The sequence below is a fragment of the Saimiri boliviensis genome, chromosome 10, assembly GCF_048565385.1.
Source record: "Saimiri boliviensis isolate mSaiBol1 chromosome 10, mSaiBol1.pri, whole genome shotgun sequence".
In the NCBI taxonomy this organism is placed as follows: Eukaryota; Metazoa; Chordata; class Mammalia; order Primates; family Cebidae; genus Saimiri; species Saimiri boliviensis.
The window spans coordinates 118,148,313-118,161,786 of record NC_133458.1 but is presented as its reverse complement, the minus strand read 5'-3'; the positions used below and the strand labels follow the sequence as shown (position 1 = coordinate 118,161,786).

The following is a 13,474-nucleotide window of genomic DNA, read 5'->3' as shown; positions in this document are numbered from 1 at the left end:
TCTACACACAGTTCTAGTCCTCACCACCTGCATATCAATAAATCACGTTTACATCTTCAACTGAATTCTACGCTTTCTGCTCGCATTTCCAGCTGGTGTCTTGGCACCTCCTCTTGGCTTTCTCAAAAGCATCTCACAGCAAACTCATTCAACATCAGTTCTTCCTCCCCACAAAACACAGTCCTCTTCTATTGTCTCTGAATTTGGCATATAACACAATAATTTACCCAGTTTTCAAGTGAGAAACAGAGCGTCCCCTCGGTGACATCTCTTTACGTCACACTCTATCCAAATCATACCTTGGACATGTCAGTTTTTCTGACCAAATCTCTGTCACACTCATGTACCTCTTTCCACCCTCCACCCTTTCCAGCTCCACCAGCACTGCCACAGACTGAGTGTCCGTCATCTCTCCACCTCCACCTCTAGCATAGCTCCTAACTTGTCTGGAAATATTTTATTGTGCTTCCCTCAGCCTTTTTTCCACAAGGTAAGTGAAATAATTTTGACAATTTTAACCATGGTCGTAGCCTCTGTCTAAACACTCTGACTGCACTTAGGATGAAGGCTGCATCCTTGGCCCACCAGGCTGTGCACAGTGTGGCTTTCCCTGGGTGTTGGGCTTCAACTCACACCAGGCTCCCCCTCACTTTGTCACCTGGCCTCCTCACTTGCCATCTTCTCTTCCAGCTTTAGAACTCTTCTGTTACTCCTTTTGCCTAGAAGGCTCTTCCTTCTCCTTTTTGCCCAATTAGCTCTTACCAATCCTTCATATTTTACACCAAGAGTGACTTCCTGACATTGAGAAGTACCTTCCCTGATCTCTTTGACCAAAACTCATTCTTGTAGGTGTTCCAAGGGCGTTGCTCTGCTTTTGGTGGAACCCATTATGGTTGCTGTTTCACATGTTTGTGTTTTTGTAGGTCTTTTTTAAAAAAATGTAAATAGATCAGGTACCAGATCTGTTATTTTATACCATCGTGACTGGTATGGCACCAGTAAACAGATGTTTAGTAAACAGTCATTGAAAGATGAGCGAAAGGGACATGGTGTTAGAAATAGCTAGGGAGGCCGGGCGCGGTGGTTCAAGCCTGTAATCCCAGCACTTTGGGAGGCCAAGGCAGGTGGATCACGAGGTCAAGAGATCAAGACCATCCTGGTCAACATGGTGAAACCCTGTCCCTACCAAAAATACAAAAAATTAGCTGGGCATGGTGGCACGTGCCTGTAATCCCAGCTACTCAGGAGGCTGAGGCAGGAGAATTGCCTGAACCCAGGAGGCGGAGGTTGCAATGAGCCGAGATTGCGCCATTGCACTCCAGCCTGGGTAACAAGAGCGAAACTCTGTCTCAAAAAAAAAAAAAAAAGAAAAGAAAAAAGAAAAAAAAGAAATAGCTAGGGAGGATGTTGTTGAGAGGTCTATCCGGAATTGTTCGACTTTAAAACTGGGATGCCTCGGGAGAGATTGCATCAGGTGACAGCTTCTGCAGGAAGATGACTTTGCTGAAAGGTGCTCAAGGATATGCAAATTGGAGGTAGAACTCAAAGAGATGAGCTCACCAAGTCAAGAAGAACTTTCATATTATTAATACTTTACTGTAAAATCGTTAATTACCATCACTAAAAGGGGATTGCTGAGCATGAGGGTAGGGCGGAAGGGAGGGATGACTTACCCCAGTTTAAGTGTTAATTCTTGACGTATTCTGCAAATGAAAGTTCCCCTCCTATTTTTTCATTTCCCTTATAGAATGGCAAAATTATTGCAAAGATTCGGGGTGCAAATGCACCGCTTGTTAGTAAACAAGTTGTTAACTTGATCGATGAGGAGAGAAAAATTGCAGCAGGTGAAATGGATCGACCTCAGGTAATACTTTGGATTAACAACTATTTTAATTTTTAAAAAGTATGTTACCTTTTATTTAATATTTTTCTAAGTTATTTAACCCAATTCTATAACTATCTAGGTGTATAAATGGTGCAACCTTTCTGGAAAGCATTTTGGCAACGCGTGTGCATATATATTTATATACATAAAATTGAGACCTTTCGGATAGTTCCCAGAATCGCAGAAGCATGTTCATGGCTTCTCTGAAAGTTAGGAACCTTTGTCTTTCTGGTATTTTGCTCTTTAATGGGCTATTGATTATTGAAAGAGAAAGATTTCTTTTAAGTTAAGAAAACATCCTTTTGTTCCAAATTTACTGAGATTAATGGTCAACAATAGACCTTCACACTTATTAAATGCCCTTTTGATCATTAACATGATAATTATGTGTTTATGGCTTTCTTATTTATAAATTTCTGCTTTGTTCATATTTTATCTCTCATGCTCTTATTAAATTTTAAGGTTTGGCTGGGCATAGTAGCTGTGATCCCAGCACTTTGGGAGGCCGAGTTGGGACAACATGTTGAAATGCTGTCTCTACTAAAAATACAAAAATTAGCTGGACATGGTGGTGAACACCTGTAATCCCAACTACTCAGGAGGCTGAGGCAGAAAAATCACTTGAACCTAGGAAGTGGAGATTGTAGTGAGCCAAGATAGCACCACTGCATCCTAGCTGGGCAACAGAGCAAGACAACTATGCAATAAAATAAAATAAATAAATAAAGTTTGTTACCCTTTTTATACTGCACATATGCATTATTCCTGCCCCCTCCATTTTAAAACATTCCTTATTTTATTTTAGTGGAAAGCTGGAGATAGTCCTGTCATGTTATAAGTTCAGGCTCTCTTCCACTTTATTTTCTGTTTCTTAGGTTATTTACTAGACATAAAATTTCTAAAACCCCACTCACTATCATATTAAAACATAATTCTGTTTGCCTTGCATTGCATTTCTTTTTTATAGTATCCTGAAATTCCATTAGTAGACTCAGATTCAGAAGTTGATGAGGAAGCACTATATGAAAGTAATCGTAAGTAAATTTACTTCAAAGTAATCCCAGGGTTTTCTGTACATAGGTGGTCATTACAACATCACTTGTTACAGCAAAACACTGGTAACAAAATCCCTGTTTATTAGCAAGGAATTGTTCAGATAACTGATGATTTGTGCTTTGCAAGACTCAGCTATTAAAAAGCACACTCTTGTCCTCACTTGTCTTACCTTTGGTTCTGGGTCTGGAGCCTTTCCGAGGTTACCCAGGACAATGGACTCCCGTCTCCTGTGACTAATCAGGACAGCAGCTTCCTATTTCACCCTTTATCATCTTCCAAAAATTTGTGAAGATAATTTCTTCCTTGCTGACCCATACTCTTTGTTTACGTTGCCGTTGGCAATTTCATGCCTTCACTAGATTATCTGCGTTGGGGTAGTGGGGTGTATGTGTTCATATTCTGGAGGGAGCAGAGGCAAACGGCCACACCCAAATGAGTCATCTTACACTAAATGTTCATTACAAGAATGCCAATACATTCATAGATGGTGAATCTGTTGGTAATGTTTACTTGCATGATTCACTGCAAGTAAACATTAAAATTGTACTCACTAGTGATACTGTGCTGGATGGATCCTGTGTGTGATTCTTATGCATGGGAATTGCATTCAAACCATCATGGCCTACCTACTCAATTTTTGTTGCCTCTTGATTAAAAACTCTTGTGAATGTTTCCCCTCCATGCAAATATCGGAACTGCCATTTGATTCTAAGTAGAAACTCTTTGGTAGTTGAAATGCCGTAATAAGATATACAGCTACCAATAGGCAACAATGCACTGATTGTTAGGAATTTACATTGTTAATTGCCAGATCCTTCATTATCCAGATTTTGTGTGAAGAAAATGAAATTCTGTCTTTTTCTAATTTTTTTCTAGAAGAATTATATAGTATTGCTATAATCAAACCTGATGCTGTGATTACTAGAAAAGGTATAGAAATTAAAAGAAAAGTAAGTAATATTTTCCAACTACGGTTAAATTAATTGCAAAATAACAACCTCTTAATCATCAGTTTGAAGACAAGCTTATCATTTAGAGTGAAATAGAACAAAACATGCTGCTGGTGCTAGGTAGCTCTAAAGGCTTTGAGTACCTTTAAAGGCTAGGTACCTCTAAAGGCTTTTACGTCTTCGCCAAGGCTCAATCTATTCATGCATCCTTATGTAAATAGTCCTACTCTACCAGCATCTACGTAAATTTTAAAAATTATAGTTCTTATACTACATTGTATATTAGTCTGTTTTCATGCTGCTGATAAAGACATACCTGACATTAGGCAATTTACAAAAGAAAGAGGTTTATTGGACTTACAGTTCCATGTGGCTGAGGAGGCATCACAATCACGGTGGAAAGCAGGGAGGAGCAAGTCACATCTTAAGTGGATGGTAGTGGCAAAGAGAACTTGTGCAAGAAATCCGTTTTTAAAACCATCAGATCTCATGAGACTCATTCACTGTCACAAAAACAGTGCAGGAAAGACCTGCCCCCATCATTCAATCACCCCCCACCAGGTTCCTCCCACAACACATGGAAATTGTGGGAGTTAAGATTCAAGATGAGATTTGGGTGGAGACACAGCCAAACCTTATCATTCTGCTCCTGGCCCCTCTCAAATGTTGTGTCCTCACATTTTGAAACAAATCATGCCTTCCTAATGGTCCCCCAAAATTTTAACCCATTTCAGCATAAACTCAAAAGTTCATAGTTCCAGGTCTCATCTGAGATAAGGCAAATCCCCTCTGTCTGTAAGTCAGTCAAATCAAAAGCAAGTTAATTACTTCCTAGAAACAATAAGGATAAAGGTATTGGGTAAATACAGCCATTCCAAATGGGAGAAATTGACCAAAATGAAGGAGTTACAAGCCCTATGCAAGTCTGAAATCCAGCAGAGAAGTCAAATTTTAAAGTCTGTATATTTGTGAGCCACTTCAAACCTAGTGCCCCATAGATTTTGCTGAGGTTCTTGTAGAAAATGTATTGAAAGCTGGTGGCTTGTTAAGCCCAGAAAACAAATTTTATTTATTTTACATGTGATCCCATGACACTTGGATTTGACCTTACTCTCTAACTGAAGATTACCAAAGCAGGATTTATCATAGAAGCAGAAGATAAGACAGTGCTCACTGAAGAACAAGTTGTCAACTTCTATAGTAGAATAGTGGACCAGGTATGAAAGTTAAAAGTAAAAAAGCCACTGTGTTTTTAAAAACAGTGGCCTTCTATAGTCCTTATATCTTTGTTACAGAAAAGCAAATGAGTAAGTCTGAGAAACTAAACAAGCTCCTGCTGTCCCTGTTGGTGTCCATATCATGGAGATGCCAATGATAGTGGCTCTTGAAGAAATCTTTGGTAGAAATAGTGGCTGCCAAGTAAAACTGGATGGTCTGATTGTGTTATGTCAACATGAAGACCCCTTTATGCATGTCCTACAAGAGGCCCTGCCTCAGTCCTCTGGAAGTGAATATCCAGTTCCTTCCTATAGATTTCTACTCTGGGTTGAAGGCTCTGTCATCAGCTTCACAAGAATGCTTTAATACTTTCTTTATCTAAGGGCCTTTCTTTCAGGCTGCCCCCACCCTAACTGCCCCAGTCCTGCCACCTCCCTGCCCCACCAACTCTCTTTTGTCTGGGGGAATGTAATAAAGGCAGTGTTGTGTATTAGAAAGTGTACTGGCTTGGGAGTCAGGAGATTTCACTTCTAGAAATGCACTGCCCAATATGGTAGCTACTAGATACATGTGACCATTTGAATTGAAATTCATTAAGATTCAATTACATTGAAAATGTGAATTCTCAGTTGCATTAGCCACATTTTAAGTGTTCAATACCCACCTGTGGCTACCATGTTGGGAGGGGTAGAAGAGCATGTACCTCATCACAGACTGTTCTACTGGACCTCACTTTGTGGGACTGGCTGCACCACTCACACCATCTCTGTTGGCCCCAGCTTCCATGTGTGTAGAAGGAAATGATTACAGCAACTACATCCCCATTAACTGTAAGCTTTTGAAAAGATCCAATTCATGAGCCCCATCCCAGACTTAACTAAATCAGAAACTCTAGGATTGGGCTCCAGAAATATGTGTTTTAATAAGCCTTTTAGGAAACTTGGAAACATCCTAAAATTTGAGAATGTTGTTAGGTTATCATTAAGATCAATTCCTGCTAGCTTTGAAATTCTACCACTCAAAAATGCAAGAGACTAGAAACTATAAAAGGATAGGGAGAGATTTGTTAAAGGTGTGAACTAAAAGTATCTGATGCAGGTTGTAATCAATTTAGAAAGTTTATTTTGCCAAGGTTAAGGACACACCCACGACACAGCCTCAAGAGGTCCTGATGGCATGTGCCCAATGTGGTTGGGGCACAGCTTGGTTTTATACATTTTAGAGATACATGAGACATCAATCAATGTGTGTAATGTACAGTGGTTTTTCCTGGAGAGGTGGGACAATTTGGAGCAGGGTTGAGGGGTGTGGTGCTTCCAGGTCATAGGTAAAAAAGAGACAAACAGTTGCATTCTTCTGAGTCTCTGATTAGCCTTTCACTGAAAACACAATTTACATGTGAGATGCCATAGAGGAATAGTCCCTTATGCCTTAATCTGGTTGGTGAATCTGTATCTTTACATAAACACTTGGGCAGAAGAAACCATCAGATATGCATTTGTCTCAGGTGAGCAGAGGGATGACTTTCCCTTCTGTCTGTCCTCTGTCCCCCACCTGTGAAGATAAGCTATCAATGATCAATTTTACATTGCCAAGGTGACATCCAACCAAACTGTTTTAGGGTAAAGATCAGGAAGCCCACAAGGAATTTCCTTGTGGACAAGTTACAAGGGATGTTTGTAGCTTTTAAATCTTTGTAGCAATCCTATTTAGGAATAAAATAAGAGGCAGGTTTGCCCCAGTGGAGTTCCCAGCTCGACTTTTCCCTTTGTCTTAGTGATTTTGCTGTCCAAGAGATTTATTTTTCTAAGGATACAAAATTACCCTGTTCTGGTTATTATACATTTTCTTTATTGAGACATCACTATGCCCCCCATGAATATATACAATTACTTTTCAATAAAAAAACAAAAACAAAACACCCCCCAAAATAAACATATTGTTAACAGGAGATTTTTTAAAGTGACATTCCCTTGCCCAGGGATCATGGAGGGGAAGATTTTATTTTACTTGGGTAGTGACCACCATTTTAGTCCATCCGTTTCATAAGCCTGAAGGAAACAGTTTATCATTTTATGTTGTAGCCTGACTTTGAAGAGTTTGTCTCTTTTATGACAAGTGGCCTAAGCTATGTTCTAGTTCTATCTCAGAGAAGTAAATACCATCCTCCCTCTGAAGAAACTGACCCACAGCCTGACACTGAACCTCGCAAACCATCTGAGGATCAGCTTGAGGTCAAAGACAAGGTCACAGCTGGAGTGACGAAGAAGAAACGAGACAGGTATAGCTCAAGACCAGGAATTTTGTCACTTGTAATGTGTTATTGGATAATGAAGTGTCATATAGGTACCTCAATACCTCAGCCCAAATGTTTTTATGTTAAAGGTATAAATATTTCTTCCAGTCAACCTAACATACTGTAGATTCATAAGAGCTGTGTGCTGGGTGAAGTGTCAGATACCTGGCATTGGAAACGGTAGTTAGCTCGTGGGCTGTAGGATAGTAAGAATTTATAGATGACAGTGTAGGTTTGAAAGGAAAGTTTTATTGGATAGAAAGAACACTGCGAAAGAATACAGTGGGGCTCCTCAGTAAGAGAGGACTGAGCTTGCCATGGTGGATTTTTCCTTAAGGATATTTATGGACCTTAAAGCTGGTGCTTAATGATAATTTGGACCTTCTTAACCACATAGGTCATGATAAATAATTGCATTTGTAGACAGTTTGGTGCCTTGATGTCAGCAAGGATTGCGCAGTGAGTTTGGACATGCATGCATTCCAGAGATGTAGAGAAATTCTAGTTACTTATAATTTTTTTTTAAACCTGGTACCAGATGTCAACTTTAAATAATAGGGAAGTCTAGTTACTTCTATATTTCTCAGATGAGGAGTTTTACCTCTGGATGATGGGCTTGATGGTCTTCAGGTGATCTTTGCTCCTCTCACTGTGACTGCCCTGAAAGTTTATGTCAAGGGCACTAGAAAGGGAAGCCTTTTCCCCGTTTGTCTTCCTAAATCTGGGGACCCCAGTGTGGCCACATGGGCTGGGGCTTGAAGGGTGTATTGGAACCATGCACAATCCCTCCCAATCCAGTCTCCTCTCCTATCTCTCCACCTTCTCCTTTTACCTTCTCAGTGCCTTAAAAACAGGAAACACCTACTTATTCCTTAGACAGTTTGTAGTTATAAATCACTGAGAACAAAATGGTTATATGTGTTTATTGATTTTAAGATATTCAAAAATGAATATAAATAAGTTATAGAATATTGGTTTCATGTGCTGCTGTTTGTGCCTGTTACCCCTCTGAAGACTCAGAGAATGGAGGCTATAACACAACAGTTGTCAGGCTGCACCAGAAAGAATTAGATGAGCAGGAACATACTTAGAGTATCTGAGCCTTGAGGCTTCCTGGGTTGTGTTTCTCCTGTGCTTGGCAGCCCATCTTTATTGCATTTTCTGGCTGAGAATATCCAGAACATTCCTTGTTGTTCCTTCTTGTCTTATTAATGAATTGTGGTGGCTTTTCTTGGGTGCCTACCTCTGCTGGCTCCTAGCGATGCCATATTTTTAGGAAGTGGGAGATCCTAATATCATTAGTTCCAAGTTGTACGCAGGATAAAGGAACTCATAAGGTAAATCCTGCTGACAAGGAGCTTTGTAAACAGTAGCAGTTACTTTCAGGGTTTTAAGGGAAAATAATAATGAGTGGGCTAAGTGAAGGTTTATTGGGTAAGATGTGTTAAGTTTCAAAAGACACCAGATTTTATCCTAGAATTTTTGTCATTAAAAAAAAAAAAGTGTTCTATGAAGCACTCATTAATGTAATGAGTAAAGTCATCATTCCATGGGGCTATTGTTTAGGTAATAAGCCTCCATTACATCCAACTTTGAGAAGCTCCTGTTGTTCAATACTCACATGACACCATGAACAATTTAGGTATATTAATTGGCATGTCAGATGGAAGTGCCAACAGCTCTCCCTCCAGAACGGGAGCAAGCATTGTAGGTGCCAAGGTCAGAGTGAAATGAAATGTGTACACCTTGCTCTGACACAGTCTGTAGTACTTTTTTTTCTAAATGTAGAGTCCCGATTTACCTTTGTTTATCCCAAACTGGCCAGAGCAGACAGCATGGGACAGGGTGGAGCATGCTTATTTGGTGTGTTGGGGCTCAAAAACTGATATCCAAAATATGGCGCTTTGACATGCTGAACTGAAAGAGTCTCAAGATCTCTCTGACTTGCCCCAGCACTCTGGGCCCGCTGTCTCTCTCAAAGCACACCATAAAGCTGAAGTTCTTTTATCTGCCTAATATCCACAGGTCCGCCAAGGAGAACAATTGTTTTTCTTCCCCTCCCTGTAAGGCCAAGAATGTAACCACACCTGAAAAGAGATAGTTAACAAGGCCATTTCTGCGCCCTGGTCCATTCATTCTCCCTCGTCATCCTTTATTACCCCTCAACAAAACTCTTCTCCTCGCTCTGTTACTTGTTTCGCCAGACGGTCTGTAATAGGGATGTCCAACCTTTTGGCTTCCCTGGGCCACACTGGAAGAAGAAGAATTGTCTCGGGCCACACATAAAATACTGTAACACTAACGATAGCTGATGAACTTAAAAAAAAAAATCTCATAATGTTTTTAAAAGTTTACCAATTTGTGTTGGGCCACATTCAAAGCCTTCCTGGGCCTCATGCAGCCAGCAGGCTGCAGTTTGGGCAAGCTTGGTCTATAAGCTTCTGAACCTCCTTGAGGGGCGGGTACTCACTCTGTGGTTCTCCCTGTGTACATGTTAATCAAATTTGTCTGCTTTTTCTCCAACGAATCTACTTTTTGTCTAGTGACGTCTGTTGATTTTTCAGTGAAACTTGAGGGGGTAGAGGGGAAGCTTTCCCCTAGCCTCTATAGTGCTTGTTCTTGTTTTCACAGATCTTGTTCTGGAGGGAGGGCCTGAAAGGCACTGTCAGTTCCATCTGACATCTTTCAAGTAGGTCCAGACTCTAAAGAAATAAGGACAAAAAACTCACATGAGTAATTATTCAGTTGTTCGCTTTCACTCTTTATTGCCCCCTCTCCCCTATCACCCAGCCTGCTCACCCACTTCGAGTGGTGGGGATGAAGAGGGTGAGACAGGAGAGACGTTAAAAGCAGAGCATTTGAACTAGGAGTGATGGGTGATCCCTCCCATGATCATGACCTCTCTGTGTACAGAGCAGCGGAGCCCCAAGGCTGTGTTGGGCTGGTTATTCCTACAGAGACAAACACTCCCAGCTTATGAAGTCATACAGTGTGGGGAAGCTTTCTCCATGCCACCCATAACCTCCCTGCTCCAGTGGCTGCAGAAGGAAGGGGAAAGAGTCAGGGAAACAGGGCAGAGGTACTCATGTTTGTCATTCCCATTCCAGTTTCCTTCATGATAGCTTTTTATCACTTGATTTACATGTCTGTCATTTGATCAGCCTGTTTTAGGAAATCAAAGGATAGTGTCATTTAGCTTTGCTTTCCACTCTTTCTACAGATCAGGAACGTTTGGTTCTGTTAACTACAATGCCCAGAGTCACACAAATAGTAACTAGCAGTCTTCTCATTCTTTCACTTATTCTATTGTGTGTTCATTCATTCATCTGATATTTGTTAAAGTCCTACTATATGCCAAATCCTGGAGATACAAAGATGGGGAAGAATCAGATGGCAACCTCTGAGGTCACTTTCAGTTTTAAGTCTTTATGACAGAGTGACGGTGACATTTCCAACCTCCTCTACTATATTGTATTCCTCTGTCCATAGAAAGTATTTATTCTTTTTTTCAGTTACCTCTCTATGTGTCTTTATAAATGTCATAGCCACAGGGAGCTTAATTTTTTCTTTTATGATATTCTCATTTAAATTAAACATAATAGATACATTTCCTAAAATAATCCTTAAAGGTATTTCTGAGATCAGAGTAGTCTGAATTCTATACCCTGACTCTATTTCCATCTGCAAAGCTTTCTTTCCTCTCTGGAGTCAAAGAGAAGCTGTACTGATAAGCAGCTGGCTGTCGGTGAGGTCTGGAGCTCTGTTCAGGTCTACATGCAGGAGAAGGTGAGGGTGGTGTGGTGTTTTCTCCACTGAGTTTGGGGAGCTCCTGAGCTCCCTGGAAGGCAAGGACCTGGAGCCATTACAAACCTTGAGAATAACAGACTTCTGGACTTCACTGAGTTTTTCTGATTCCTAAAGGACCAAGATGAAACTGAGTAGAATTATTGAATTCCTTGCCCTAGCTAGCTCTCTAGGGGCTTTTCCTGATTGCCCCTGCAGAGGAATAATGACCCAGTATCTTCAACACTGCAAGCTTTTAACCTAGAGTTCATCTTGCCTCCAAACTACAGGGTTTCCAACACTTATATCAAAAACAAGACCTAAGCCCCAGTGAGCCAACAAGGAAAAATGACTACCTGTCTAAGGGAGACTGATAGACAGAGAAAGGAAGACCTATACAAAAATCACAACACAAGTCTGGTGAAAAAGAATTGCATAGAGACAGAAAAATCCTTAAATAAAATACAATAAAAATAAGACTTGAGATTCGAGTGCTACGTATACATTTAAAAAGCCTTTCAAATTTGAATTATACAAATTTTGATTTGAATTATAAGTTCAGGGGAGAATTAGTGAGTATTATCATCCTTTGAGACTCAAATGAATGACATGGTAAGTCAGGTGCAAGAAATAGCTGAAAGTACACACACACACACACACACACACACACACACACACACACACACACAAATTAGACGGACATTATGAGAGCCAAAGTCAGCAATCTGGATAATATACTAATGGGACCAATGTGCTTGCTAAAGAGAAACTCCACACAGAGAAGAAAGAACAGATGGACAAGCTATAATTCAACAAATAATGGGGAAATTTTTTTCCCAGAATAAACACATTTGTCTGCTAACTGCAAGGGCTTACAATGGTCCACCCTCAACTGATGCCACTCCACCCAACTCCACACACAAATACCGGAGCATCCCGGGAAGAAACACTGCACACTGTTTCCAGACAGACAGAATAAGCAGTTGTATACCTAATATGTTTGAAACCAGAGCAGATCATCTTCTTAACATCCTCTTCCTCTGTATAACAAAATTATATTTAAGTACTAATTACTGAATGAGGCAAACAACTATGCTAGAATAAACATATAGATAGTGAAAGCAGTCTTTTATGATCCAGATACTATGGCTCAAGCCTGTAATCCCAGCACTTTGGGAGGGTGGGCAGGGTGGATCACTTGAAGTTCGAGACCAGCCTGGTCAACATGGTGAAACACTGTCCCTACTAAAAATATAAAAATTAGCCATCTGTGGGAGCCCATGCCTGTAGTCTCAGCTACTTGGGAGACTGAGGCAGGAGAATCACTTGAATCTAGGAGGCAGAGGTTGCAGTGAGTCAAGACTGTGCCACTGCACTCCAGCCTGGATGACTAAGTGAGACTCTTGTCAAAAGAAAGAGAGAAAGAGAGAGAGAGAAAGAAAGAAAGCAAGAAAGATAAAGAAATAAAAACAAGAGTCTTTTATGGACTTTTGAATATATAAATATATGAGTATAAAATAAAAATAAATGTTGCAGTGCCCCAAGTGAAAAAAGTGAATTGTTTAATTAGTATTTTATCAGTAAAACATATGTATGCCTGTACATATTAATATATGAGTATAAAATATATGAGTATAAAATAAAAATAAATGTTACAGTGCCCCAAGTGAAAAAAGTGAATTGTTTAATTAGTATTTTATCAGTAAAACATATGTATGCCTGTACATATTAATATATGAGTATAAAATATATGAGTATAAAATAAAAATAAATGTTACAGTGCCCCAAGTGAAAAAAGTGAATTGTTTAATTAGTATTTTATCAGTAAAACATATGTATGCCTGTACATATTAATATATGAGTATAAAATATATGAGTATAAAATAAAAATAAATGTTACAGTGCCCCAAGTGAAAAAAGTGAATTGTTTAATTAGTATTTTATCAGTAAAACATATGTATGCCTGTAATATTAATCTATCACAGAAATGAAGTACAGTTTTTGCTTTTTGAAAGCCTTAATGTTTGAAGATTTGTCTATGATGTTCTCAAAATTGATCTCCACTCTGTGTTTAATAGAAAAATATAAGTGAAATTCCCATTTTACAGTACATTGTGTAAATCTCAATACTGCCAATAGCTTTGTTGTTTGGGGATTGATTCTATGTAGAGCAGCATGAGCAGTACACTGCTTATTAAAGGATAAATAATGAGTGTGCAAACTCCAAGTGTACATAGGAGCATTATCACTAATGTTTAGGAGTGCTGCCACATGGTGCTGATAAAA

At 39.7% G+C, this 13,474-nt stretch overlaps 1 protein-coding gene across 1 annotated transcript in view; it reads left to right on the top strand.

Annotated features, from left to right (window-relative positions):
* Positions 1 to 13,474, top strand: part of NME8 (NME/NM23 family member 8) — a 39,404-nt gene that overhangs the window by 9,691 nt on the left and 16,239 nt on the right. Inside the window, exons 7-11 of the mRNA XM_003930748.2 lie at positions 1,748 to 1,864; positions 2,853 to 2,919; positions 3,818 to 3,891; positions 5,016 to 5,108; positions 7,194 to 7,390. Coding sequence (XP_003930797.1) covers positions 1,748 to 1,864; positions 2,853 to 2,919; positions 3,818 to 3,891; positions 5,016 to 5,108; positions 7,194 to 7,390 — 548 coding nt within the window. The remainder of the gene's footprint in view (positions 1 to 1,747; positions 1,865 to 2,852; positions 2,920 to 3,817; positions 3,892 to 5,015; positions 5,109 to 7,193; positions 7,391 to 13,474) is intronic.